The sequence below is a fragment of the Daphnia pulex genome, chromosome 2 (genome assembly GCF_021134715.1).
Source record: "Daphnia pulex isolate KAP4 chromosome 2, ASM2113471v1".
Taxonomy (NCBI): Eukaryota; Metazoa; Arthropoda; class Branchiopoda; order Diplostraca; family Daphniidae; genus Daphnia; species Daphnia pulex.
The window spans coordinates 3,788,703-3,813,340 of NC_060018.1; the positions used below are offsets into that span (position 1 = coordinate 3,788,703).

Below are 24,638 nucleotides of genomic sequence, written 5' to 3' on the forward strand. Positions count from 1 at the left end.
TTAAATTTTAATCTAAGCTAATATTTAAATTGTTTTTAATTTGTTTTACAAGATAACGGAAATGTGTATCGACGACATCTACCGGTAAAATGGAAAACTGGGTCAGTCTGGCGTTTCCCTGCCCTTACGGACAATTTGTACACAACTGTAGAAAGAAGAAAGTTCCATCCGACGAGTTTTAGTTTTCACAACATATTCTTCTAAAAAGTTCCCCTGGATCTTTCAGCAATTTAGTGAAACCCGTCTATTGATCATCTGATGTGTTGGTTAACTTATTTTAGATAGCTGTGAAGCAGCTCTGTGCTTTGAGCTGTAGGCAATCCTCACTTTTCAGACATGTCCATGAAAGTCCCAGAAGAGGTGTGAAATTACATTGTTACATTATTTCATTCTCCAAACCGATTTTACAAATCTAACCTTACCCTCGAATATAGTTGGGTGCCGTCACGATGAAAATGGATGGTGTCAAGTCAGTTAATCCACTTGTGGAGAGATCCCCGTCACCTGCCTGCCTAGCCTATACATCTGAAAAGCACCCTAGGGCCTGCCTTGCAGAAATTAATCTGCTTAGAAGTCACAGAGAGCTATGCGATGTTGTATTAAATGTAGGCATCAGGAAGATCTTTGCTCATAGGTCAGTTTTGTGACAACATTATTTGAAATCATCTAATCTTTATTATTGTTACAGAGTTATACTGTCAGCGTGTAGCCCATATTTTAGAGCAATGTTTACTGGAGAGCTGGCTGAATCCAGGCAAACTGAAGTGACCATCCGTGACATTGATGAACAGGCCATGGAGTTATTAATAGATTTTTGCTACACTTCCTACATTCTGGTGGAGGAGACAAATGTGCAGACACTACTCCCTGCTGCCTGTTTGTTGCAGTTGCAAGAAATACAGGATGTGTGTTGTGAATTCCTCAAGAGGCAACTTGATCCCTCCAACTGCCTTGGTATCAGGGCCTTTGCAGACACCCATTCTTGCAGAGAACTGTTGAGGATTGCTGATAAATTTACTCAACACAATTTCCAAGAAGTATGTCAACATTCATTAAGACACTTTTGCTAAAAAACTGTAGCCCACATAAATCTACTTCACTGATCAAAATTAGGTAACAGAAAGTGAGGAGTTTCTCCTTCTGCCTGTGAATCAGCTTATTGACATCATATCTAGTGATGAACTCAATGTCAGATCTGAGGAACAAGTCTTTAATGCAGTTCTTGCCTGGGTTAAATACAATGTCGCCGAACGAAGGGGTCATTTGCCCCAGGTATTTAATAATCCAAGAAATGTCATTACATTTTCACAAAAATTTAATCGTTTTGTGGACTATTTAGGTTTTACAGCACGTCCGGTTGCCTCTTCTTAGTCCAAAATTCTTAGTGGGAACCGTGGGCTCTGATCTGCTTATTAAGAGCGACGAGGCTTGTAGAGACCTGGTAGACGAGGCCAAAAATTATCTGTTGTTACCACAAGAGCGACCATTGATGCAAGGCCCTAGAACGAGACCAAGGAAGCCCGTCCGAAGAGGCGAAGTCTTATTCGCTGGTAAGTTCTTTGCAGTTAAGAATCCTTTGACTCCATTAACCGAATTTGATCTGTTTAGTTGGCGGCTGGTGCAGTGGAGACGCCATCGCCTCGGTCGAGCGTTACGATCCGCAGACGGGCGAGTGGAAGTTAGTTGCGCCAATGTCCAAGCGACGATGCGGTAAGCGTCGAAACCAATTCGATATACCTTTCCCACTCGTAAACCCAAAATATAATTATTTCTTATTTTTTCTTTAGGCGTTGGTGTTGCTGTTCTAAGCGACTTGCTTTACGCCGTTGGCGGTCATGACGGTCAGTCTTATCTGAATAGCATTGAACGCTACGATCCTCAGACCAACTTATGGTCGTCAGAGGTAGCGCCCACGTCTACATGCCGAACGAGTGTCGGTGTGGCTGTCCTCGATGGTTATCTGTATGCCGTTGGCGGCCAGGATGGCGTCAGTTGTCTCAATTATGTTGAACGCTACGATCCAAAAGAAAACAAATGGAGCAAAGTCGCCTCGATGAACACTCGCCGATTAGGTGTAGCTGTCGCTGTATTGGGCGGATATTTGTACGCTGTTGGTGGATCGGACGGCCAGATGCCTCTTAACACCGGTAATAAATATCTTACTTTAGATTTTTTGGGAACAAATTAAATATTCAAGAATGTTATTTACTTCCAGTTGAAAGATATGATCCACGCCAGAACAAGTGGACTTTGGTTGCCCCAATGTCAACAAGGAGAAAGCACTTGGGTTGCGCCGTGTACAATAATTGGATCTATGCTGTAGGTGGGCGAGACGACGCTACTGAGCTCTCGTCAGCTGAACGATACAATCCAAATACCAACACCTGGAGTCCAATAGTGGCAATGAGCTCAAGAAGGAGTGGCGTAAGTTGCTCTTTATTTATTCCCTTAAATGAATCGGATTAAAGATTTACTTATAAAATATGGACTGGTTTTCTATAGGTTGGACTTGCCGTGGTCAATGGGCAACTATACGCTGTAGGCGGTTTTGACGGCTCGACTTACTTGAAGACGATCGAAGTCTACGATCCGGAGCAGAATCAATGGCGCCTGTGTGGCACCATGAACTATCGGCGGCTCGGCGGTGGTGTAGGCGTTGTCAAAATGCCTCAACACGAGACTCACTTGTGGTAACAAGGGCCACAATCTGACTTTGGAAATTGTTGTTGGGACTCACACACACTTCATCCTGTCATAGATTATAATCGAAATTTTGTATGCGTTTCCTTCTTTCTCGTCGTACATGAAATATTGAAGCGCCTTGCGGAGTAGCAATGGAGTGGTACAATTTTTTTGTTTGTATGTTTTTTTTTTTCATCTTACATTTTCGTTGAAGATTCTCAATTAAGACTTTTTCCCCGATAGTTCTTGTGCTGGACGCGCACGTGTCACGCACTCACGCATCTCTTACCAAAAAAAAAAGAATACACGTTTCTTGTAACCAAATAAATTAAGCCTGATTTTTTAACGATATTTTAAACTGAAAAATCTTGAAATTGATGTGGCAAACATTGTGTTTTTTACATTTCTGCCGTTTAATTTTAATTCAATTACTAAAATACGTAGGGCTTCGTTGACGAAAGTAGTAGTTCTCTTTCTTTCACAACAATCGTCGTCTGCTAATGTTTTTGGCTAAAGTTCTTTTGTTCTCTTTTCTTGCTTCTTGGGACAGCTCGATAGTTGATCTTGTGCTACAAAATATCGCCACAAAAGATCTGTGCTAATAGTGAAAATGAGCGAAGAATGTAATGCAAATAAAGCAGCCAGTGAAGGTGATTTAAATCCTAATATGAAAGAAGTTTCAGAACCTGTGGATATTTCAAAACCTGGCTCTCTTCATGCTAAGTATAAACTCTTTTACAAGAGAAATTTCCAGAATGTTCGTTAACAGTCAAAGGCAATTTGAAGGCTAAACTATTTTATAATTTGAAAAGGTCTGATGATCAAGCAGAATGTGGCCCTAGCAGTTCATCTGGGGAAGCAACTCCAAAAAGGTTAGATATTTTGCAGCATCTTTTAAATAGAATTTAGGAACTTATTATTGTTTTTTTTCCAAACAGGATAAGAACTACTTCACAGTCTGCCCCTGCATTTATTTCTGCATCTCCTCCAGGATTTGTCAGTCTTGAAGAAATTATGAAAGCGGCCAACAGTGTTTCAAAGATGGCACTAGCTCATGATATAGCTGTTGATGACGATTTCCATTTAGAAAAGGTGGATTTGCCAAATGGAAGGTAGTCTTTATAATCACATGTCACATTGCTTTAAAAAAGTAATGTTTTGTGTTTCAGTATTCAGAAAACAATTAAAGATATTGCACACAAAGCCTTTTGGGATTTGCTCAAAGAAGAGTTTGAAGAGGATCCTCCAAAATATGATAGAGCTCTTACACTGCTTGAAGAAATTAAAGAAGTACTTTTTCATGACATATTTTTTAGAATCTCTTGACCAAGTTCATAATATGCTAATAAACACCTTTTTTAGTGGTTGCTGTCATTGCTGTTACCCCATCAGACTAGAACTCAACAAGAAATCAAGGATAAGTTAGACACTGATCTGATAAGGCAACAGATTGAAGCTGAAACTCTGGATTTACATGTATGTGGGTCTACATTAATGATGTGGCTAAATTTTAAAGCAAATTGATTGCATTTTCTTTACAGAGCTATTCTCAATATATTATATCACTTATGGCAAAACTATGTGCTCCTGGACGTGATGAAAAAATCAGGGAATTAACAGCCATGCGAGATATCGTCCCACTTTACAAAGGCATTTTCGAGGTAAATCGTCATTTTATCTTAATCATTGAAAGTCCCATGTAAGTAATTTTTTACCAGACATTGGAGTTGATGCGAATTGACATGGCGAATTTCACGATCCGCATGTCCCGTCCACACATCGCAGCCTGTAGTGTAGAATATGAAAGAAGTAAATTCGAAGATTATCTCAAGATAACCCCTGGTAGGAAATAGTTTTTATTTTGGTATAAATAATTTTAAACATTATATGTTTTCTTCTGTGTGGTACCAGATGGATTACGACACACCCGAGAATGGCTTCATCGCAATCGAAAAGAAACTTCGCAGTCTTCAGCCAATCCCACAAGTGTCCAAATTATACCGTCTATTTTGGTCGATGCCTTCATGGAATTGCTCTGCTGGGATGACAGCCATTCGTGGCCTGAAGTAAATTAACATTTTTCCTTTAATCTTTTACGATCATGTCCCATTTTAAATTAAAAAAAGGTCAGTGAAAAAGCATCTTTTCGTTTTTTCCAGACTGTAGCGGTTGATGAACAGCGATTTTCAGAAATGCGGCAGAAACTAAAGGGCATTCAGGTGATGACGCCATTAAGTTCTCAAAAATTAGTAAAAAATATTTAACTATGTTTTGAAATCAAATAGATCTTGAGTTCAGTCATTCTGGTTTCATTGAATCGCGATATCGGTTTGCAGCAAACGTCTCCAGAATTTCGCAACACTGTTAAAGAACATGCCGCTGTTGTGCTTGGCAATGCCAGATCTCCGACGGAGCTGGAGAATGTGTTACCTAATGTAGGTGCTCAGGTTGTGGAGGATATTAACAAAGCTCTGAAAAGTCAAGGAACTCCTGAACTTTCAGAAGACACAAAGAAACTGATTAATGCTGAAATAATGGCCCTTCGTGATCCAGGGAATCGAGTGATGGAGATCATACGTAAGTAACAAAATATGATTTCTTATACTGGTCTGAATGATCATTAGTTTTATGTTTGTTAAACTAGATTCTCGTATTATGGATTTCTTGAAACAAGTTATCAGCAATGAAGTGGCACGTCCTACCCAAATCCCGATGGGACTTTCTTTGTTCAAATCTGAGATTGCCGGGGTGGCTGGACGTTTTGCGCGTCTTGTGTCTCACAATCGTGCTGTCTTTGCCCAACATTACGCAAACTTAATTCAAGACCAGGCTTAAAATGGTTGGTCAAAGTGTTATCCCCCCTTCCCTTTGAGCAGAGAGGCCTTTTGAAATGAGACCGGAATCGGTAAATTCTTCCTAAAATTGTTGGACATGTTTTCCTTTTTCGTTTGTCATCGATCTAAAACCTAGGACTAACTCCCAAAATTCATTTATTAGTTTAGATAAATGTGACGTTAAGCGCCACGAATACGGTCTTTCTCTCGTCGGCTTTAGTCAAACTGCAACGATTAGTATGTCTAAATACCTTCCATAACAAAACTTTAATTTTAAAGAACGAAGCAAATATTTTAACAGCTTCTTTCTCCTCAGTGTGTTGAAACGTGTGAGACATTTTAACATTGAAAATTTGGATTTATTTTTGCCAATAGCCCAATACGATGAAATAATTTCTGGTGTAAGAATTAATGCCGCATGGACAGAGTTCTGTATTTAACAAATGTTTAAACGCAAAACAGTCGTTAATAAGAACATTTTGTACTTAACGATCGTGCCGCGTTTTATTCAGATGTGTTTTAAACAATGGCAAACAAAAGAAAACAATTGCATTATGGTTTTTACCGCACAGAAACGAAATAAACGAAAATGAAATTAAGAGGGAATACGTTTCAAAGAAGAGGGAGATTCATGCTGGTAAGCCAGGTGCAAACAAAAATATCACTTCCGCCTGTTAACGATCCGTCTTCCCCTCTTCCTCCATTATGCCTTAACGGATAAAAACAAGTGGAGCGATCGATAAGTATATCATTTGTTGTCCAGTCGACAGTAAGATCCGCTGGTTAATGAAACATTTCGCCTAAAAAAGGATGTACAACTAACTCATCACGACTAGAAGAGTCTTGCGATGTCCGATCAACAAGTTCTACCATATCCTACCTCGTCGTTCGTTACTGGTAAAAATTTTTTTCACTAACTTTCCACTTTACCTTGAATAAACTGCACCAAATAATTACTTTTCAGTACAAGAGGGAAACGCATTTTCAATCACCTGGAATTCTGCGTCGCTGGGTACACAAGAAGAGAACTTCCGTCCGTACAGCAATGGATCATCTGTTACTCATTATTCGGATGATATTGGCGCCCACGGAACAGGAACGTAAGTTTCTGTAGCGTTTTAATAGCTATTAATGAATTAGGTAGCAATTTTGTGCAGGGGGAAAAAGTGTAACATTAAATCCAATTATCGCCATATTCCTCACATACCGCACAGCGTCCGTCCAGCGTTTCAAGTAGCTCGACGAAACGCACGAGAGAGACGTCGTGTTCAATCAGTAAGCGAATTATTTTTTTTAGATTTTCCGATTTCAAGCTAATAGTGTAGATACAATTTTAATGTATTCAATCGTAATTAAGTAAATTATGTGAATTTCAGGTCAATGTTGCCTTTTCAAAACTTCACCAGGTTGTTCCAACTGACTTTGGGTAGTACACATTAACCACTTTGAATAAAACAAGATTCACTTTATTACTAATTTGTTTATCATAATTTTAGAGAAAGCGAAGGAAACACGATCGATAAAACCAGAGGTCCAGCTTACGAAGATGTAAGAGCTCGTCGTTCGAGTAAAGTTGCTATCTTGGTAAGGCTGTACATTTGACCCATTAAATTTTAACGACTTGAATCAATCTGTGTTTTTTTTTAGAGGAGAGCAATTGATTACATCAGACTTTTAGAAGAAGTTCTCCTCATTCAAAATCAAAGCGCTGTTATCTCCTACGTATCTGAAATCTAATGGTCATCCGTTCTACTAATTTTCGCTTAAGCATAGTTTTTAAGACCGATAAGTCGTTGTCATTTCTGACAGAAATATGATAATCATGTGTTTGTTCATCTTTACAAAAACTGTTGGTTTAGAGTCTTCACATTATAAAAATTAATATCCTTCAAATTTTTTGAGACTTTAAGGGCCGGGGCTCATAGATGGCCGCCTGTTATCAACCAAAGACAAACAATGTTACGAACCTTGCTTCATCTACAGTCATGTCGTCTATATTCGTGCGCACCATACAATTTCACAAGGTTACATTATCATTCACGCATTCCGCTCTACTTTTTGTTTTGATGAAGCTTATCAGCATTCTTCCCTTTGTTGGACACTGCAGTCTATGGGATAGTATACACTTAGTCTATGTATGGAAAAAATAATTTGATTATTCTATTGACCATCCTCAAACAGTATCGTAATTCCATCTATCTATTGTGAACGTGAATGTCAGGGCGTGTATAGAGTAGCGAAGCGTGACTGTTATCTGCATACTGACCTTCAGTGATCGGCGAAAAATATCCATATAAGGAGCGTTCTGTATAGCCAAGCGGAAGGAGGCCGAGACTTCGGGAGGATGAAGCCAACCACACTTACTCTTTAAGGAGCGCGTGCAACACGCAATCCAACTCTTTGCCTGCGTAAATTTATTCCCCACGAAAAAAAAATATTGCTGCTGGAGGAGAAAAGGTTACAGTAAAAACAAGAACTTGCCTTTTGGCTTCTGGCCTGTTGTTTGCCGCTTCCGTAAAAAAGGAGAAAACAAAAATGATTTGCGTGGGACCAAGTCAGCCTTGGGCGCTTCGTGAGTTGAGTTGCCCGTAGTAGACAAAAGAAGATTGTGAAGTCCGTAAAAGTTGTGTTGATTTTCGAGGAGGTTTTTGTCTATTTCTTTCTTGTATATTGAGTTATTGACAGTGAAATTCGATTACCAATAGTTTTCACACACTATTACATCAGATGAAATCATCAAATTCTACAGGTAAGAACTTCTCCCCAGTGTGTAAGCGTTGTTTTGTTGATCTAGACGGCTTGACCGAATGGGTCACTCAACTGTCATTATTGTCTTTTTCTCCCAAATTGCTTTGAATCAGTTCATACTGGTTTTATCCTTTATACAAGTTCATACTGAATGATATCTCAAATCCCAAGAGTTCTAGAAAGTGGTTCATTTCTTTCAAAGATGTTGCTGGTTGCTTCTTACCCGTTTCTATTGTTGAGACCAAACCCATCGTCAGAATAGTCTTTACTTGCAAATGTGGTGCTGGTCTCAAGACATATTCCAATTTCACAACACGCTGTGAATAATTTCACATAGGTAGTAGGCTAGTAGCCGTTGCTCTGGAATATGTTTGGAATTGTCCTGTCGAAGTAATTATGTGAACGAGCTGTCAGCAGAAAACTGCAAGTATTGAGGGGTTGGTGGACCTAAGACAATGCAATGCACATAACCTTGCAAGTTTTGTCAGTCAGACAACAAGCAGACGTTTGGTTCATCGAATGCCAGCGGCTGGGTCTCCGGTTGTGCGCATTTGTTTGTCAGAACAGGGAGTGCGTGGTCTTTGAAATGTTACAGCACATTTGGCAGCAGCTTATTGAGACTCGTGTTTGAGGGGTGCGGGAGTTGTTAGGGGTGGGTGGGGTGTTATTATATAGAAGAAGGTCGAGTTTCGACACCTCTGCTGTCTCGTGAAATGGAATGCTGTCTCTGTGCGTATGTGTTCATGTGAAACTAAAGCGTCTAGGATAAAAAACGCCACCCGAATGGGAGGGGATCGATCGACAAAAACTGTGTCGTGTCTTGGTCGTCGATGATTATCGTCTCAAAAAGAAAAAGGGAGGAGTGCGCTTTGTACTGTCGGGTGGGACGCACCAGAGTTTCGTGAAGGCGTGAGCCGGTCGTTTCGGGTTTATTTTGGAATCTCAGCCGCTCGCCGCTCGAATTGGAAAAAGGTAGGCGGAGTAGAAAAGGAGAAAACGAGAAGAAAGTAGTGGTTACTGTTTGTCTTGAGTGAGCGCGCGTTCACTAGATAAAAAAAAGGGAGGAAACAAAAACAGCGCGTTATTTACTGTCGACGTAGTCTTAGTGAAGAAAAACTCTCATGGATGAGGAAACCCCAAAAAATCCCCAAACAATCGAATCGTCAAACGAGACAGACAACTTTTCCTTTCCATGTTTAGTGTGACGTTGTTGGGCTTGGTATTGTGACACGTTGAGCGATCAAAGTGGTGTAGAGTGATGATGGCGTTTGTCTAGTTATGCCCCCTGCTGCAGTCCTTGAATCAGGGCCTATTCAAATGGGTCGCACTTTTTATTTTTTCTTCATCGTCGTCGTCCCTCACTTTTTTAACGCCTCCACCACCATCAAAGACGCCCTGTCGAGGACAGATTTAACCTCGAGCCTTGTCGGGATCCTATGTAGTAGTACCCTTTTTCTTTCTTTCCTTGCCTCTTTCTTCCGTTCTCTCCTTGACGTGTCTGTTTGGCCTTTGAAAAGGGGAAAAGAAAAGAAGATGAAATTGGAATGGTGCCGGATCCCACATTCATAGAGCGTGAGTCGTCGGCCAGCGTCGTCTTAGCAAAACTTTCAGTTAATCGAATGGACTGACGACGACGAGTTCCCTTGCTAGAAGACGTCGGCACGGAGAAGAGACTCGACGACGTCGTGAGTCTCTGCGATTAGTGGCCGTCCGACTTCTTATTCTTCTCTCTCTAGAGAGAGATTTGCCCATTGCGTGTGTGTGTGTGTGTTTTCGTCTGTTACGTATCTATATTGCTCCTTCGGTCGGATGATGACGGACTAAATGACTATTGAGGCGGCCAAAATGGAGCGCGATTGGTCTTGGAGTGTGGCGTGTTTTGGTCAACAGAAAGACTATATGGATCTCCCTCCCCGTAGTTGGGGCGAAAAGGAAGCGCAGCAGCAGCAAGGGGAGGAGCCGGAATTGTGGACCAGCGGCGGTTATCAACCGGCTGTTGACTGCTGGTCGGCCAACAGTTGTGAAAAATTGCTCTCCAGCAGTCGAACTCGATTGGTGGGGGAGTCGACCGCCACCGACGTCATTTCGAACGGACAAGGAGATTCTTGGGGTCTTCGTCGCCGAAGTCGAAGTAGTAGCAACAGCAGACAACATCAAGTTGTCACTGATTATATTCCTGCTCCCAAAAACTTGACCAATTCTCCCAATTCGTCGGTCCAATTCCCACCTTTCTCACCGCCAACAAGTTCTTTCCACCACGAATCTAGCCCGTCTCCTTCTTTGCGACGGTGGAAACAGTTGAAATACGCCGGACGCAATTGGCGGAGTTGGCGACGCCTCTACAGCAGGTACCACAATACCTCCCCTTTGGCTCCGGCTCTGTACAGTATGACATTTACATCCGAAACATCAACCAGACGAGCAGTTGCTGCTTTCTTGTAACACATTTAGCCCATTGGTCGTAGTCTAATCGCGTAGTTTCCTCCATCTCAACCCGAGGCCGACTTGACTGTGTGTTTTTAGAATTACTAAAGTCTTGGCATTTTTTTTTTTGTTTTTGAATGTTTCAGTATTGAGGAATTGCGCACGCTCCCGTCAGCAGCAGCAGTCCCGTTCCATCAGCGCAGAATGAGCGTCAGCATGACCAAAGAGCAGCAACAACTGCACCAACAACAACAGCACCACCACCAGCATGGCAACGAATGGAGTCCGCTCCAGGTGGCCAGCAGCACACGGCTTGGGCTAGCACCACAGATGGCCCGGCCGCTCCTCATCCAAAGCCACCACCACGTCGGCGGTGGCAACAGTAGTACTAGTAGTAGTCACAGTGATATTCGGCCTCTGCTGAAACAGCAAATGTTGCCACCCGAACTGCCGCTGAGAAGGGGCGGATCGGTCGACCGGGTTCTCTTGCCCACGGAAAATTACAACACTAACACAACCAAATCATCTAATAGTGAGAAAAGACAAATGTTATAAGATTCTTATTACATTATTGCTAATGACCCTTGATATATTTTTAGGCGAAAGCGGAAGTTTATTCAATCCCAATAACAGCGTTCTCACTTTCAAAGTGTTTGGACCCAATCCCACCCAAGTGGTAAACATGGTAAAATGTTTGGAATCATCCACTGTCGAGGTATTGAACTTCTCAAAGATCGATGGGAATTATTGATTTACAAAAATACTTTGGTTCTTTTCAATAGGAAGCCATAGCTCAAGTGACGGAACGATTATCGGCCGGTCCTCGTGCCTATCAGGCCCTTTACGGCTTTAGAATAGTCGAATCAAGCAATCCAAAGGGCCCCCATTATTGGTTAGACAACACCTCGACACTCTCACAAGTGCAAGAGCGTTTCGCATTAGAAATGGTCGGAGTATCTGACAGCAAGTGGCGAGTCGAATTGCGAATCCGTTGCGTGCCAAAAAATTTGCACGAACTTTACGAGAAAGACAAGTTCACATTTCTATTTTACTACGATCAAGTGAGTCATGCTGTGAAGGCCAATTACGTCATCCTACCATTCATTTACCACCATCATTCTTCTTTGATTGAATTCTTGACAGACTCGTTTTGACTATTTGAGCCACGGATCTCTGACAGTCGACCCGGACCTTGCCGTGCATTTGTGCTGCCTGGAGATTCGACGAATCTTCAAGGACGTGTCCCCTTCGACGCTGGAAAAAAAGTCCAATTTGGAATACTTAGAAAAAGAATTCGGGTTGCGCAGTCTCTTGCCAGAGTGCGTCATTGCCAACGTCAAATCCAAAAATCTGAAGAAGATGATCCAACAGCAATCGAAAAAGTGTGTCCCGTTAGGTGAAGCAGCCTGCATGTTCAAATTTCTCGAACTCCTTCGCACAGTTTACCGATACGATCGAGAAAAATTTCAGTGCGATTTAGGGGTAAATATAACACGAAACATCTGCCTGTTTTGCAGCTTATTATTTTTATGACTATTTTTCTTTGCTACAGACGGGTTGGTCCATTCCAGTTGAACTCATTATCGGTCCGGATGTTGGCATCTCCTACACGGCTAGTCAAGCGGGCAGTCAGGTTTGTTTTCCGTTCAATTGTCGATTGAATTCTTCGCATATAAATGGTCCGCGTTTTCTCCACAGTTGATTTTAGTGGCAGATTTCAGTCACGTGTCCCAGGTGGAGACCCTAATGTCTGCCGACTGTGAGAGCCACAATAATGTACAGCGCATTGTTGGTGGGGTCAGCAGTAACAAGGCCGTCGTGCAAATCAAAGTTGCCGGCTCGCAGGAGCCTTTGCTCATTACTTGCAGTTCAATCGAGATGGCAGAAAACATTGCCGATCTAGTGGACCGTTATTGCCGTTTGGTCAACGGCACCAATCTCTCGTTGTGGAACAAACGAGGTAAAATTTTCGTCCTTTAATATTCTTTTATTCTTTCGTCATGTCGGAAATGTTCATTAACCCTCTCTCTGTGCGCTAACTTTTACAAGCTTCTCAAATGACTTATTACGGATGCCCGTGCTATCACGGTAATGTATTTCTTTTGAAAATCCAAGTAGTTGTCTAGATTTCTTGGTTTGTTATTGGACTCGTTATAGCCTACCATGCTCTGTTCCGACCAGTTTTATTGAGCATTATTTCATTCTACAGATCTAGTCAATCGTTCGCGACCGGGATCGCGTGTCAGTACGACCAATTCTAGGAGTACCAGCAGAAATGGTAGTCCGGCTCCAATGGGACCTGGGCATCGAAGTCGTGTGGGCGGCGAACCAAGTAATGATACACGCGACTACGCCGAATTGTTCGATGAAGACGGCGACTATTCCACTCCTTCTGGTAATATTCTGATGAAAGAAATTGTTGCACGATGACTAATGAAATAACTGGATCTTTTAGTGCCTAATTACGAGTTGCCGCGAAATTTGATCGAATTGCAAGAAATCGTTGGATTCGGTCACTTTGGTGACGTCCACCGAGGAATTTTTCGCAACGGCAGTGGTGAACCGACAATGGTAGCTGTCAAAACGTGCAAAGATCAGACTATGGCCGACAAGTTCCTTGAAGAAGCATGTGTGTTTTAACCCTTGACGAGCAAATGAATCATGAATTTTTAATTCACATGAATTTGATTTATTAACAGACATCATGCAGCAATTTGACCATCCAAACATCATCCGTCTAGTTGGAGTATGTTCTCAGGCGCCAGTATGGATCGTCATGGAATTGGCGAAATACGGTGAAATGAGGGCATATTTGCAGAAAAATCAAGCCCGACTAGAGCTAGATTTGGCCACTCTTGTATTATTCGCGTACCAACTCAGTACGGCACTCTCGTACCTTGAATCAAAAAAATTCGTTCACAGGTATTGGAATGCCCTTTTTTATTATTTAGAAGCATTTTGATTGATGAAATTTCTACAGAGATATAGCAGCTCGAAATATTTTGGTATCTGCCGATGATTGTGTGAAATTAGCCGATTTCGGTTTGAGCCGTTGGGTGGAAGAGTCGTGCTATTACAAGGCATCAAAAGGAGTGCTGCCAATCAAGTGGATGGCTCCCGAGTCCATCAACTATCGGCGTTTCACCACGGCCAGTGATGTTTGGATGTTTGGTAAGACCCGAATTCTAGTTGTAATTCAGAATTTTTACTCCTGTTTGTTTGAAATTAATTTAACACTTTTAATGACAGGTGTTTGCATGTGGGAGATCTTTATGCTCGGAATCAAACCATTCCAAGGGATCAAAAATAGTGATGTCATTGGTCGGATAGAGAGTGGCGAACGGCTCCCCCTTCCAATTATCTGTCCCCCCAACCTTTACAGTTTGATGCTCCAATGTTGGTCAAACGAGCCTTCCAAGCGTCCTTGCTTCCGTGAAATCAAAGAGACCCTATAGTATGTAGTTTTATGATTCCGTTTTGAGAATGATTTCATGATCCTTCCATTATTTGTTTTTTAGTGAAATTCTGATGGAAGAGCGAAGGGAACGTGACGAAACAATGTCTCGAGAGAATCGTCGAGTGGCTGCCATTTCGTGGAGTTCGACCGGTTCCGCGGGTAATGGAGAAGACCTTCCTCCACCCAAACCTTCTCGGGTACCGGCCACTTACGTCGGCATTGGTGGAGGTGCCGGCAAGTCCGTACCTTCTGCATCCTCGGAGCAATCGCTTTCTGGACCAACGACGTACCTAGTGGCTCCCAACAGCGAAGTGTTGGCGCAGCTGATGCGCGACAATGAAACCCGCGCCGACGCCGGACATTACACCGCACCTGCCTCAGCCTTCAATACGTTCACGGTAGAGTTTAGCCACACAAGTTCGTCCAATTCCAATCCCGCTTCCCCACAACATAAATCCAAGACAAAGGGTCGCAAGAATCAACCAGTTTACGCCAACATCATGATGGCCGACGCAACACCACCATCAGCAGCAATAGCAGCCGCAGCGGTAGCAACCAATCCAGCTCCATACAAAGATGTGAGGATTAGCGCATGTCGAGTCGAACAACAACATACACCCCCGCACCTGGTTGGAGTCTGCATGGTTCGGCGTTGAGTTTGGCAGTTTGCCCCTTTATCCCTCCCATCAAAACAAAACACATCCAGTGGCTGCACTGTGCATGGCTTATCGGATTATGATTTACTGTATTTTTTTGTTGTCCCCGTTTTTTAGAATTTTTGGTTCTTTATTGAGTTATTTGTATTCACAGTAGAGTTGTTTGATACCCTGGTTGAATGGATTTTGAAATTTTAATTCGTGTATTTGTTGTCACAGGAACCAAACGAACCATCTCGCGAGCACATGGAGCAAGAAAGACGAATGCTCGAGTGGAAGTTGCGCCAACAGCAACGGCAGTCGGAAGAGGATAGTCGCTGGTTGGCCGAAGAAGAGAGCCATTTGGTAAAAAAAAATTTCTTTTGGGTAGTTTTCATTGGAATTTCTCATTGGCATTGTTTTTACGAAGCAGAGAAAGAGGTTGTCTGTTGCTGCCAGTTCGTCCGACCGATCCGACACGGATTCGATGGACGGAGCGAATGCGTGTCAAAAAGACAGATCAACACCTCTCCAGGGCAATCCGTTGGATGACCGGTCTGTGGTAGTGAAGAAACTGGAGCCTACACCGACTGCCCGTCTGGACCGAACACATGACAAAGTGTACGACGCCACTACATCAGTTGTTAGGGCCGTCATGTTGCTCTCCCAGGGCGTTCAACAAGCCAAAATTGAAAACTACGTTGACCTTGTAAAAAAGGTCGGTTTGGAATTGCGGACCCTTTTGACTAGCGTCGATCAGCTGGTTCCTCATTTTCCTCCCAGTACTCATCGAGAAGTCAGTTCATTTTCCGTTTTCTTTCCTTTTGGGTCCTCAACGTTAACCTTTTAACTTTTATTGAATAAGGTTGAAATGGCACACAAAGTGCTCAGCAAAGATATGGCTGAACTGGTCAGTGCACTCAAATTGGCCGAAAGGTACAGCAACACCACGTTGGACAACGAGTACCGCAAGTAAACAACGTCGTGCAAAATTGTATTGTGTGAATTCATCATTATTCAGAATGATTTTTATTTTCCAGGGGAATGCTGTCTGCAGCCCACATTTTGGCTATGAACGCCAAAAATCTTTTAGACGTGGTAGATCATGTACGCATCAAACATCCCCACGTCAACGTATATTTTAGTAGTTCCAATCGATCGCAGGACTCGTCTGCTGGCTGTTCTACTGCGGATAACACTTCCTATCAAATCAGCTCCTCGTAAGAGTACGTCCTCACGCATTTTTGAAAAAAAAAAGAAAACATCCTTAATTTTCTCTCTCTATCGCTTCCTATTATGACGATTATTATTATTATTCGTCGGCTGTGTGTCGCGTATCCCGAAATTCCAAGTTGAAATTATATGAAAAACAAAATAACTCGACTCGGTTCGCGCGACTGTGTGTAGTAATGTTTGCTGGTGCATCAGCTCATAGTGTATCACGAGCCTATGCCAATCACACACACAGACAGCAGTTTTTGTCATATAAGTAGTTGTGTGTTGCGTCCATTCTACAGATCCCCTTACTAGTCCTGACTTTTGTTTCCTTTTTCAATGAAAATGTCGGTTCCATCGCGTCAATCCTAATTCAACTATTAATTGTTCAACGTGGACGTTGAATGAGGCACAGTTATATGTAAAGATATAACCGGTCATAGTATTAAAAATCGTTTTCGATCGGTTGTATTCCTTTACGTTTTCCTGAAGCGCCGATGACTGCTCTCTTCCTACTCCCACCTCCTATTACATTCTTGTCGATTTTTTTTGTTGTTGTTTCTGTCACCCTATACTACCACAATTACATTTCGAAATAGAAAACGTTAGGTGAAACACCAAATACAGTACCTTTCGCTGGCTGTTCAGCTGTCGAGGAGACTAGAAAAACACACTACAAATTCAAATTCTTCTACACCAATTATAACCGGTTAAGGAAAAAAAATAAGAAAAGATTCATGGATGAAGAAACAACAAACTGTAATATGTTTATTCACATCAATTTTGTAATTGTCTGTATCATCTTGTCTTTCACCGTTCTGCTACGCATTGATTTAATACATGACGTCTTGAAAGCTGAAAATATGGGTCTGATATGCTCGTTTGAATTCACCAATACCATTTTACCTACCGAATACTATATGTAGTATTAGTTTGTCGGTTCCATCCATCAAATTAAGCCTCTCTTTATGACTATACTGAACTTACGTCAGGCCGCTAGCCGCTGTAGTCTAACGTTGCGCTATCTAATTAGGATTGCTGACAGTAGAACTCCACCATTTTAAATAATTTTTAAAAATTTCTTTGTATGCGACAGTAGAACTCCAACGACAGTAGAACTCAAGAGACACAAGAACTCCTTTTTTTAAATATTATTAAAAATACCCGACAATAGAACTCCAGTGCCCGACTGTAGAACTCCACTACGCGACAATAGAACTCCAATAATTTTTTTAGTTATTGTCATGTCCGATAATAGAATTCAAACGATTTTAATATTATAGAACTCCATTGAATTTTAAATATTTTAAATGTCCTCCAACGATTTTAAAATTACATTCCTCTCGGTCAATCATTTGTCTCATTAGCCGGTCTTGCCGAATGAATCGGATGTACAGTATCTCAGATCAGGAACATGGCGTTTTACGGGCAGGTCCAGTGAGTCAACTTTAATCATACATCATTAAAATTTTCTTTAACTTTAGTGATCAAAAAAGTGGCTCCCATACCCCCCAATCTCATCAGATTTATTTGTATGTGATGTGTATCTGATTATTCATTTCTCGTGAGTCGTGTCGTGATGTTAAGCTTCGGAAAGCAATCCACCATCCGTTCCGTACAGTCAAACGTGGTAATCGTGAGAAATCTTTTGGCTGTCGGTAGGTGGCAAAAATGGATTGTCCCCCATCCACCAGGTGACGCGAGTGTCTTCGTGGGACGAAATATTTGCCATTTGTTTCCGAGACTCTGACTGAAAGTGTATTCCAAATTCATACGGAATTGCGGTGTCGATCTACATTTTCAGATGAAATCTGAAATGTAATTGGTAATGCTAGTTTGAATTTATTATATTCAATTAATCATAGACGTTTCTATCTGAATTTACAGGCAATCTGGCATATAATTTCACTTGGCCAAATAATGTGACGACGTGGGTCGAAAGTCGAAACTGCTGTCCATTTTGCCGAAATGTCGGCAGTTGTTAAAGCCGGTACGTCTCATCTCGTGCAGAAACACTTCAGAGCTAGTAAAGTAATTCTGTTGATCAATTTCCCTGCAATAATGCATTATGTTTTATTAGTTGATGTTCAGGTCAGAGATCCCTTTGCTCAACTGTTGTGGATATTGAAAAAATGACAAAAGTCTGAGCTTTATGACTGTTGTAGCATCAACGTGGTTTTGTTGCAGCCAGCTGGTGGGAAAGGTGTGATCGAGTCAAGTTCAGCTGCAGCTGCTGCATGCAGTTTATCGAGCTGTTGTTATCCCTATTTTTACAACAGGAATGAATTGGTGGTAATTTGACTGATGTTATTGGTTGTAACTTGGGAAGTCTTGATTTTTTGTTTGTTTTTTAAATTTTGTATTCAATTGACAAGTTTAAGATTAGATTAAATTGTCGAAAATTATGGGTAATATTTCTTCTTTCCAAATAATTGTTTCCGTTCAAAGATAGCCACATTGTTAATCAGCTTCCACTGAGTTTTTTTTTCAATTTTCTTCCAATCCAACTAGAACAAAAATTCCCACTCAGTATTACCAAGTTTTTATAACATATTGGAAGTAGATGTACAGAATTCTTTCCTGGTTTCTTTTTTTCAATTCAAATTAATTTTAAATTAAGTAAATTTCATTAGCGGTACCATATGTTCACATTTCAAAATTTTATTGGTTCATTAATGTTCTTTTGCTTTGTAGGAGTTCATGGTCAGTTTCATGTTTGAGCTGTTTATGGTGTTGCTGTTTGGTGTACAGTGGTTTTGAAGTCCCTATCCAGTTGAGAGATGCTCTGAAGCAGACTTGCAGTTCAACATCACACTTAAATGTGTCATTTGCCTATGTTGGTGTCCATGCAGTATATGCCGTGTTGAAAAGTTGGGTAAAATAGTCAATGTTGCCTGATGGCTGTCGGTCTTGTTTTATCGGCTGCATTTTTCGATATGTCGTCTCTTGGTACCGGCATTGAAGTAATGCTTGATGTTTCGTTCAGTTGTCGACTTTTAATTAAATCTTTATTCGTTTTTCAGTTTCATCGTTTGCTACTTTGCTGCCGTTCCATAGACTTGATCATTGTTAAAACTGAGGAGAGGTTGCTGAAATTCAAGACTCGTCAATATAAATTATGTAGATGTAGAAAAATTACAAGTGCATATCTGGGCTCCCTTCTTCAGTGGCCCCGTTTCCCTAAATAACCACTAACCAACGCCCGCCGGTGGTCACTCACTCACTGCGACAACCAGGAGGAAGGGAGATGTTTGGTCGACCGGGGACTTGCAAGGCGCATGATTCGATGAAATCTGTTGGAGGGTCATGAGTCTAAGCCGGAAGCCTTCTATGACACACTGCTCTCATAATAACTGCTCCTCAGCTTTCTTCGCTCTTTTTCCGGTTTCTCTTAACCATGGCCGGGTAATCTCCCTGGTCGAGTCAGTCGGGCAGTGTCTCCCCCTGCTTGACTGGCTACAGTTTGTACCGGACGGTTTGTTTAATAAATAAAACAAGTATAAAAAACCATATAATGTTTTCATTTTATAAATTGTTAATAGGTAACAACTTGATTAACAAGCATATTTATGTAACGTTGTTTATTAAACAGACCGTCCGATACAAACTCTTAGTTAGTACTATTGCTCAAAAACTGATTCTCTTGAATCAGCAGACTCGAGTGTTTATAGCGCCGCCAAGGTAGATATTTCTGAATGGTACCCGTCTTGTCAACTGCTAATGATTCGTGTTCTTGGTTTGACAGAAGCTGTGTTGTGTGTGTTGATCGTCTCCACCATGCACGCGATAATGAAGACCAGCAACGTCTTGATCAAGGAGAAGCAAAGAACGACGATGTAACTACTAAATAGCGGGGTGGGTACCGCTAAATTCATTCTTAGTTGAATGTCGAATCGCTAATAGCATTGTTGGTTATGGTAGAACAGTTTTCCACACTGGTACGCTGTATGACGTCGAGCATTGCCAAAATGGAAGTGATCTTTGAAGAACTGAGCGTCTTCAAAGCCAGCAATGTTTCTTTTTTAAAATTACTGTGGTAATAATTCAAGATGATGAAGTCTAATTAGGTAGAAAACCTTTCTGAAAAGTTTAGGAGCCATTGTTAATTTCAATTGGTGTAAAGTGAGTTTTAAGCCATAATCATTTGGTATTAATTTTTATATGGGTTGTTGTAGACCCATTCCAATCCCCAGCAACGTAAACCTGCAGAAGGAAAGGCACGTAAAACTTGTCATGCAGTGGTGTAGAGGTTGGGTGAGAACGGGATGTATTACATAACCATTTGGTATTCATTTTGAATTTTGATATTGGTTGTTGTAGACCCACCCCCAGCAACGACAACCTGCAAAAGGAAAGGCACGTTAAACTTGTCAAAAAGAGGTTGGGTGAGAACGGGATGTGTTACTGTTACATAACCATTTTCATTTTGATATTGCTTGTTGTAGACCCATCCCCAGAAACTTCAACCTGCAAAAGGAAAAGGCAGTCCGCCTGTCCTTCACATTCGAAGGTCACGGAGATCATTGCATAAAACGTGTCATGCAGTGGTGTAGAGGTTGGGTGAGAACGGGACGTGTTTCATCATTTTCAAGTAGCTACAATAGCCGCAAGGCTTAAAAGGTGAGGGTGATCAAAAAATCGTATAAAAGGAGAGAGAAAAGGCGAAGGTAAATCAGTCGAGGGAGCATCTCCGACACGGCAACAACTGCAGCGCTCTGTCTGTCAGTTCGCATCCATGGGTAAATATTCTGTCTTTTACATAGAGTTTGGTATCAATCCTTCTTTTGATTATGTATGCCTGTTATTATGTAATATTTATGTAAAAATTTATAATTGTCTAGCAAACTATGGCGTAGTGCTGCTGTTGGGTGTTGAATCTTTGATGGCTGGGTCGACCACTGGTGAACCGATGTTTTCTTGGTATGGCGGATACCAAACCGCAACGCCGCCGCCTTACTACCCAAAAGCAACTTACGCAACGACCAGTTACTGCACCGAGGTCTTCAAGTACTACACCACTAAAGCACCGGACTTCAATAGCACAACTTACGCTGCCCCGAGCCACTACACTGACGCCCTGAAGTATTAGTCTGCCCCGAGTTACTACACCACCAAGGCGATGGAGGATGACTACGCATGCTGCCCATCCTCCGAGGCTCATATACCGAGGCTCCTAAGTATTACTTTGTTCTCATCTACTTATTGCACCGATTTTCCTAAATACTACTCTGTTCCCAGCTGCTACACCGAGGCTCCCGCTGATTACTACACCGAAGCTTCAAAGTACTACTCTGCCCTGATCTACACAACCATAACTGAGGCGGCCAAGTATTACGCTGTCCTGACTTGCTGCACAGAAGCTGCTCTTTCGTACTACGTTGAACAGGAATACTGCACTGATGCTCCAGTTCACTACACCACGACCTACGCTACACCGCAGCTCCCAAGTACTACACCGAAGAAGCCGCCTACAACAACGTATGCTGCCTAGTTTACTACACCGAGGCTCCCAAGTACTACATCACTAAGGCACCGGAATTCTACACGTCTATACATGCTGCCCCTGCCTACTACACCGAGGCCCCGCATTACTACAACACTGAAGCGCTCAAGTACTACACTACACTACTGTAGCTATCGTTGATGGCTGGGTCGACTGCTGGTGTAGCGATATCTCCTTGGTATGACGGAAACCAAACCGCAACGCCGCCGCCTTCCTACTCAACTTACGCAATGACCAGTTCCTGCACCGATGTCTTCAAGTACTACACCACCAAACCACGGGAGTTTTATACCACAACTTACGCTGCCCCGAGCCACTACACTGATGCCCTGAAGTATTACTCTGCCCTGAGTTACTACACCATCTAGGCGACGGATGACACCACATGACTACGTATACTGCCTATCCTACTACACCGAGGCTTCTAGGTATTACTCTGTACTCAGCTACTTATTGCACCGATTTTCCTAAATACTATTCTGTTCCCAGCTGATATACCGAGGCTCCCGCTGATGTCTCCATCAAGACGGTCGAATACTACACTGAAGCGACAAAGTACTACTCTGCCCCGATCTACACAACCACAACTGAGGCGGCCAAGTATTACGCAGTCCCGACTTGCTACACCAAAGCTGCTCTTTCGTGCTGCGTCGAACAGAGATACTACACTGATGCTCCAGTCTACTACACCACGACCTACGCTAAACCTAGCTACAACACCGCAGACCCCAAGTACTACACCGAAGAAGGCGTCCATACACAACTACGTACGCTGCCTAGCTTACTACATCGAGGAATTTAAGTATTACTCCTCCAAACTGCTACCAAACTGAGGTTCATATGTATTACATCAGCAATTCTTCCCACCTTGTCACCACTATTTACGCTACTCCGAGCTATATACCGAGCTCTTAAGTATTTTTTGGATGGGTTGAAAGATTATTGAAATACAAGATTGATTCATAAATCACAATTGCATGTCTATTTTCTCTTAAGTACCTTTTCTCCTGCTGATCATTGCATAATGTGAAAAATATTTTTGAGTGCTATGTAAACTTACAAATAATGATCTTGCAAAATACAACAATGAAAATTCAAACTCCTGTTTTACATTTCAAAATTTTTTTCCTATCATTAAAATTCAAAGACCAACAAACAATATTTCTAAAAATTCAAAATCCACCATCTATTTTTCTGCTAAGTCCAGACTTTTGTTTTTGAAAAAAAATTTAAAAAAATCCCCCCTTACAAAGTTTTTTAAAAATTTTGCTAAAAAATTTGATACGAATTTTTATTGCATAAAAAATTTATTTTCATAATGATCACATACATTTATTTATCCTGTGGCCCCCAGGGGGGGGGGCCTGTCGCTTTCTCTACCGCGATAATAACATGATGCAAGTTATATGCAAGTTATTATTTGTTTGGTGCAGAAAGCTTGTTTTATCTAGCAGTTCTCGACTGTTTCAAACCTGACATTGATCAGGTTGCCTCAGTCGTATACTGCATGATTGAATGAAAACTCAAAAGACGACAGATCAAACTTTTAACGCAGCAACACAAAATATCACTGGCAGAGCAATTTCGTATGGCATGGATGAAAACGACAACACAAAATTTTTGAAGTCAGGAACCCAGATGGAACAGCTCAGCTACAACAGCACAGCAACTTCTGGATCACACTGCAATCGCATTCAGCATACAACAGTTCAATCTGTCTTTGTCACACCTTTCACCATTTGGCTGCAACAAGGTAACCACCAGCATTTGTTTTACCTGTTTAAGAAAAGAAAATTATTTTCGAGAAACACAACTGTGTACACATTATAACAAAAGAATACAAAGAGTGACAGAAAACTACGCAGTCCAACAGAAAAACTTTGATATCCGATTCAAAGCTTCTATAGTAAACTAAATCTGTAGTACTTCTGCAAGACATTTGATCAAAAAATAATTACTTTTTACTGTTGAATGGGGTGAGACGTAAGCCAAAGAATAGGCAGCGAGACGCACGAGGCACGCCATTTCGGAAATGTACAGGAACTTCCCAAGTCTGAGGTGAATGATTTGGCAAATTGGTTTCTTCATGCTATATCACCTGTAAATTTTCACATCAACATTTTACATTCAATAACAATAGGAAATTTAACAATCAATACGGAAAATACCTTTTAATTTTCATCGTGAGAAACGTCACAACCAACAACCCACTTCTGCTGCGTCTTGGATCAAAATGGCCGATAAGCGTCCCTGAAGACAATCGGCAATCGCGCTATCTGGTGGACATCATACAGCCACTTATTCACAGCCACCTATTGACAGCCATTAGACTCCTGAATAAGTGGCTGAAATGATGTCCACCAGGTAGCGTGAGTGTCTTCAGAGAAGCTTATCGGCCATTTTGATCCAAGACGCAGCAGAAGTGGGTTGTTGGTTGTGACGTTTCTCACGATGAAAATTAAAAGGTATTTTCCGTATTGATTGTTAAATTTCCTATTGTTATTGAATGTAAAATGTTGATGTGAAAATTTACAGGTGATATAGCATGAAGAAACCAATTTGCCAAATCATTCACCTCAGACTTGGGAAGTTCCTGTACATTTCCGAAATGGCGTGCCTCGTGCGTCTCGCTGCCTATTCTTTGGCTTACGTCTCACCCCATTCAACAGTAAAAAGTAATTATTTTTTGATCAAATGTCTTGCAGAAGTACTACAGATTTAGTTTACTATAGAAGCTTTGAATCGGATATCAAAGTTTTTCTGTTGGACTGCGTAGTTTTCTGTCACTCTTTGTATTCTTTTGTTATAATGTGTACACAGTTGTGTTTCTCGAAAATAATTTTCTTTTCTTAAACAGGTAAAACAAATGCTGGTGGTTACCTTGTTGCAGCCAAATGGTGAAAGGTGTGACAAAGACAGATTGAACTGTTGTATGCTGAATGCGATTGCAGTGTGATCCAGAAGTTGCTGTGCTGTTGTAGCTGAGCTGTTCCATCTGGGTTCCTGACTTCAAAAATTTTGTGTTGTCGTTTTCATCCATGCCATACGAAATTGCTCTGCCAGTGATATTTTGTGTTGCTGCGTTAAAAGTTTGATCTGTCGTCTTTTGAGTTTTCATTCAATCATGCAGTATACGACTG

The 24,638-nt window shown here is 41.6% G+C and overlaps 2 protein-coding genes and 5 long non-coding RNA genes across 17 annotated transcripts; 5 read left to right on the forward strand and 2 right to left on the reverse strand.

The window, feature by feature from the left end:
- The first annotated feature begins 121 nt into the window (after positions 1–121).
- On the forward strand, positions 122–6,005 carry LOC124188498 (kelch-like protein diablo). Its single transcript, XM_046581152.1, has 18 exons — positions 122–360; positions 435–634; positions 689–1,037; positions 1,114–1,272; positions 1,340–1,550; positions 1,609–1,710; positions 1,788–2,147; positions 2,216–2,424; positions 2,503–2,690; positions 3,621–3,794; positions 3,852–3,972; positions 4,045–4,158; positions 4,224–4,343; positions 4,401–4,524; positions 4,594–4,748; positions 4,842–4,901; positions 4,968–5,259; positions 5,327–6,005. Exons 1-18 carry the CDS (start codon positions 337–339, stop codon positions 5,515–5,517), a joined length of 3,153 nt encoding a protein of 1,050 aa, XP_046437108.1. The 5' UTR covers positions 122–336; the 3' UTR covers positions 5,518–6,005.
- Positions 3,374–3,555, forward strand: LOC124188500. The gene is made up of 2 exons (XR_006872375.1): positions 3,374–3,405; positions 3,495–3,555. It is a non-coding gene; the product is annotated as an uncharacterized LOC124188500 (long non-coding RNA).
- On the reverse strand, positions 5,929–8,941 carry LOC124188499. Its single transcript, XR_006872374.1, has 4 exons — positions 7,783–8,941; positions 6,509–7,647; positions 6,447–6,456; positions 5,929–6,316 (listed from the first exon to the last, which is right to left on the reverse strand). It is a non-coding gene; the product is annotated as an uncharacterized LOC124188499 (long non-coding RNA).
- A 148-nt stretch (positions 8,942–9,089) lies between these two features.
- LOC124188495 (focal adhesion kinase 1-like) lies at positions 9,090–16,857 on the forward strand. 9 transcript variants are annotated; one of them, XM_046581147.1, is made up of 18 exons: positions 9,090–9,236; positions 10,835–11,220; positions 11,288–11,403; positions 11,471–11,749; positions 11,832–12,170; positions 12,241–12,321; positions 12,387–12,648; positions 12,738–12,776; positions 12,898–13,083; positions 13,144–13,317; positions 13,388–13,610; positions 13,669–13,859; positions 13,938–14,142; positions 14,207–14,723; positions 15,021–15,146; positions 15,211–15,576; positions 15,646–15,752; positions 15,821–16,857. In XM_046581147.1, exons 2-18 carry the CDS (start codon positions 10,893–10,895, stop codon positions 16,002–16,004), a joined length of 3,723 nt encoding a protein of 1,240 aa, XP_046437103.1. In that variant the 5' UTR covers positions 9,090–9,236; positions 10,835–10,892; the 3' UTR covers positions 16,005–16,857. The 9 variants fall into 9 exon arrangements, with proteins under 9 accessions (XP_046437103.1, XP_046437094.1, XP_046437095.1 ...); XM_046581138.1 differs by lacking the exon at positions 9,090–9,236 and adding an exon at positions 9,250–10,612; XM_046581139.1 differs by lacking the exon at positions 9,090–9,236 and adding an exon at positions 9,250–10,612 and having other exon boundaries at positions 15,214–15,576.
- A 732-nt stretch (positions 16,858–17,589) lies between these two features.
- LOC124188502 lies at positions 17,590–19,197 on the forward strand. Of its 3 annotated transcripts, none has more exons than XR_006872377.1 (5): positions 17,590–17,820; positions 17,883–18,026; positions 18,087–18,284; positions 18,690–18,958; positions 19,019–19,197. It is a non-coding gene; the product is annotated as an uncharacterized LOC124188502 (long non-coding RNA). The 3 variants fall into 3 exon arrangements; XR_006872376.1 differs by having other exon boundaries at positions 17,883–18,021; positions 18,076–18,284; XR_006872378.1 differs by having other exon boundaries at positions 17,883–17,985; positions 18,076–18,284.
- Positions 19,198–23,059: 3,862 nt separating this feature from the next.
- On the reverse strand, positions 23,060–23,761 carry LOC124188503. Its single transcript, XR_006872379.1, has 3 exons — positions 23,667–23,761; positions 23,457–23,596; positions 23,060–23,274 (listed from the first exon to the last, which is right to left on the reverse strand). It is a non-coding gene; the product is annotated as an uncharacterized LOC124188503 (long non-coding RNA).
- A 114-nt stretch (positions 23,762–23,875) lies between these two features.
- LOC124188504 lies at positions 23,876–24,570 on the forward strand. Its single transcript, XR_006872380.1, has 3 exons — positions 23,876–23,963; positions 24,034–24,173; positions 24,356–24,570. It is a non-coding gene; the product is annotated as an uncharacterized LOC124188504 (long non-coding RNA).
- Positions 24,571–24,638: the final 68 nt, after the last annotated feature.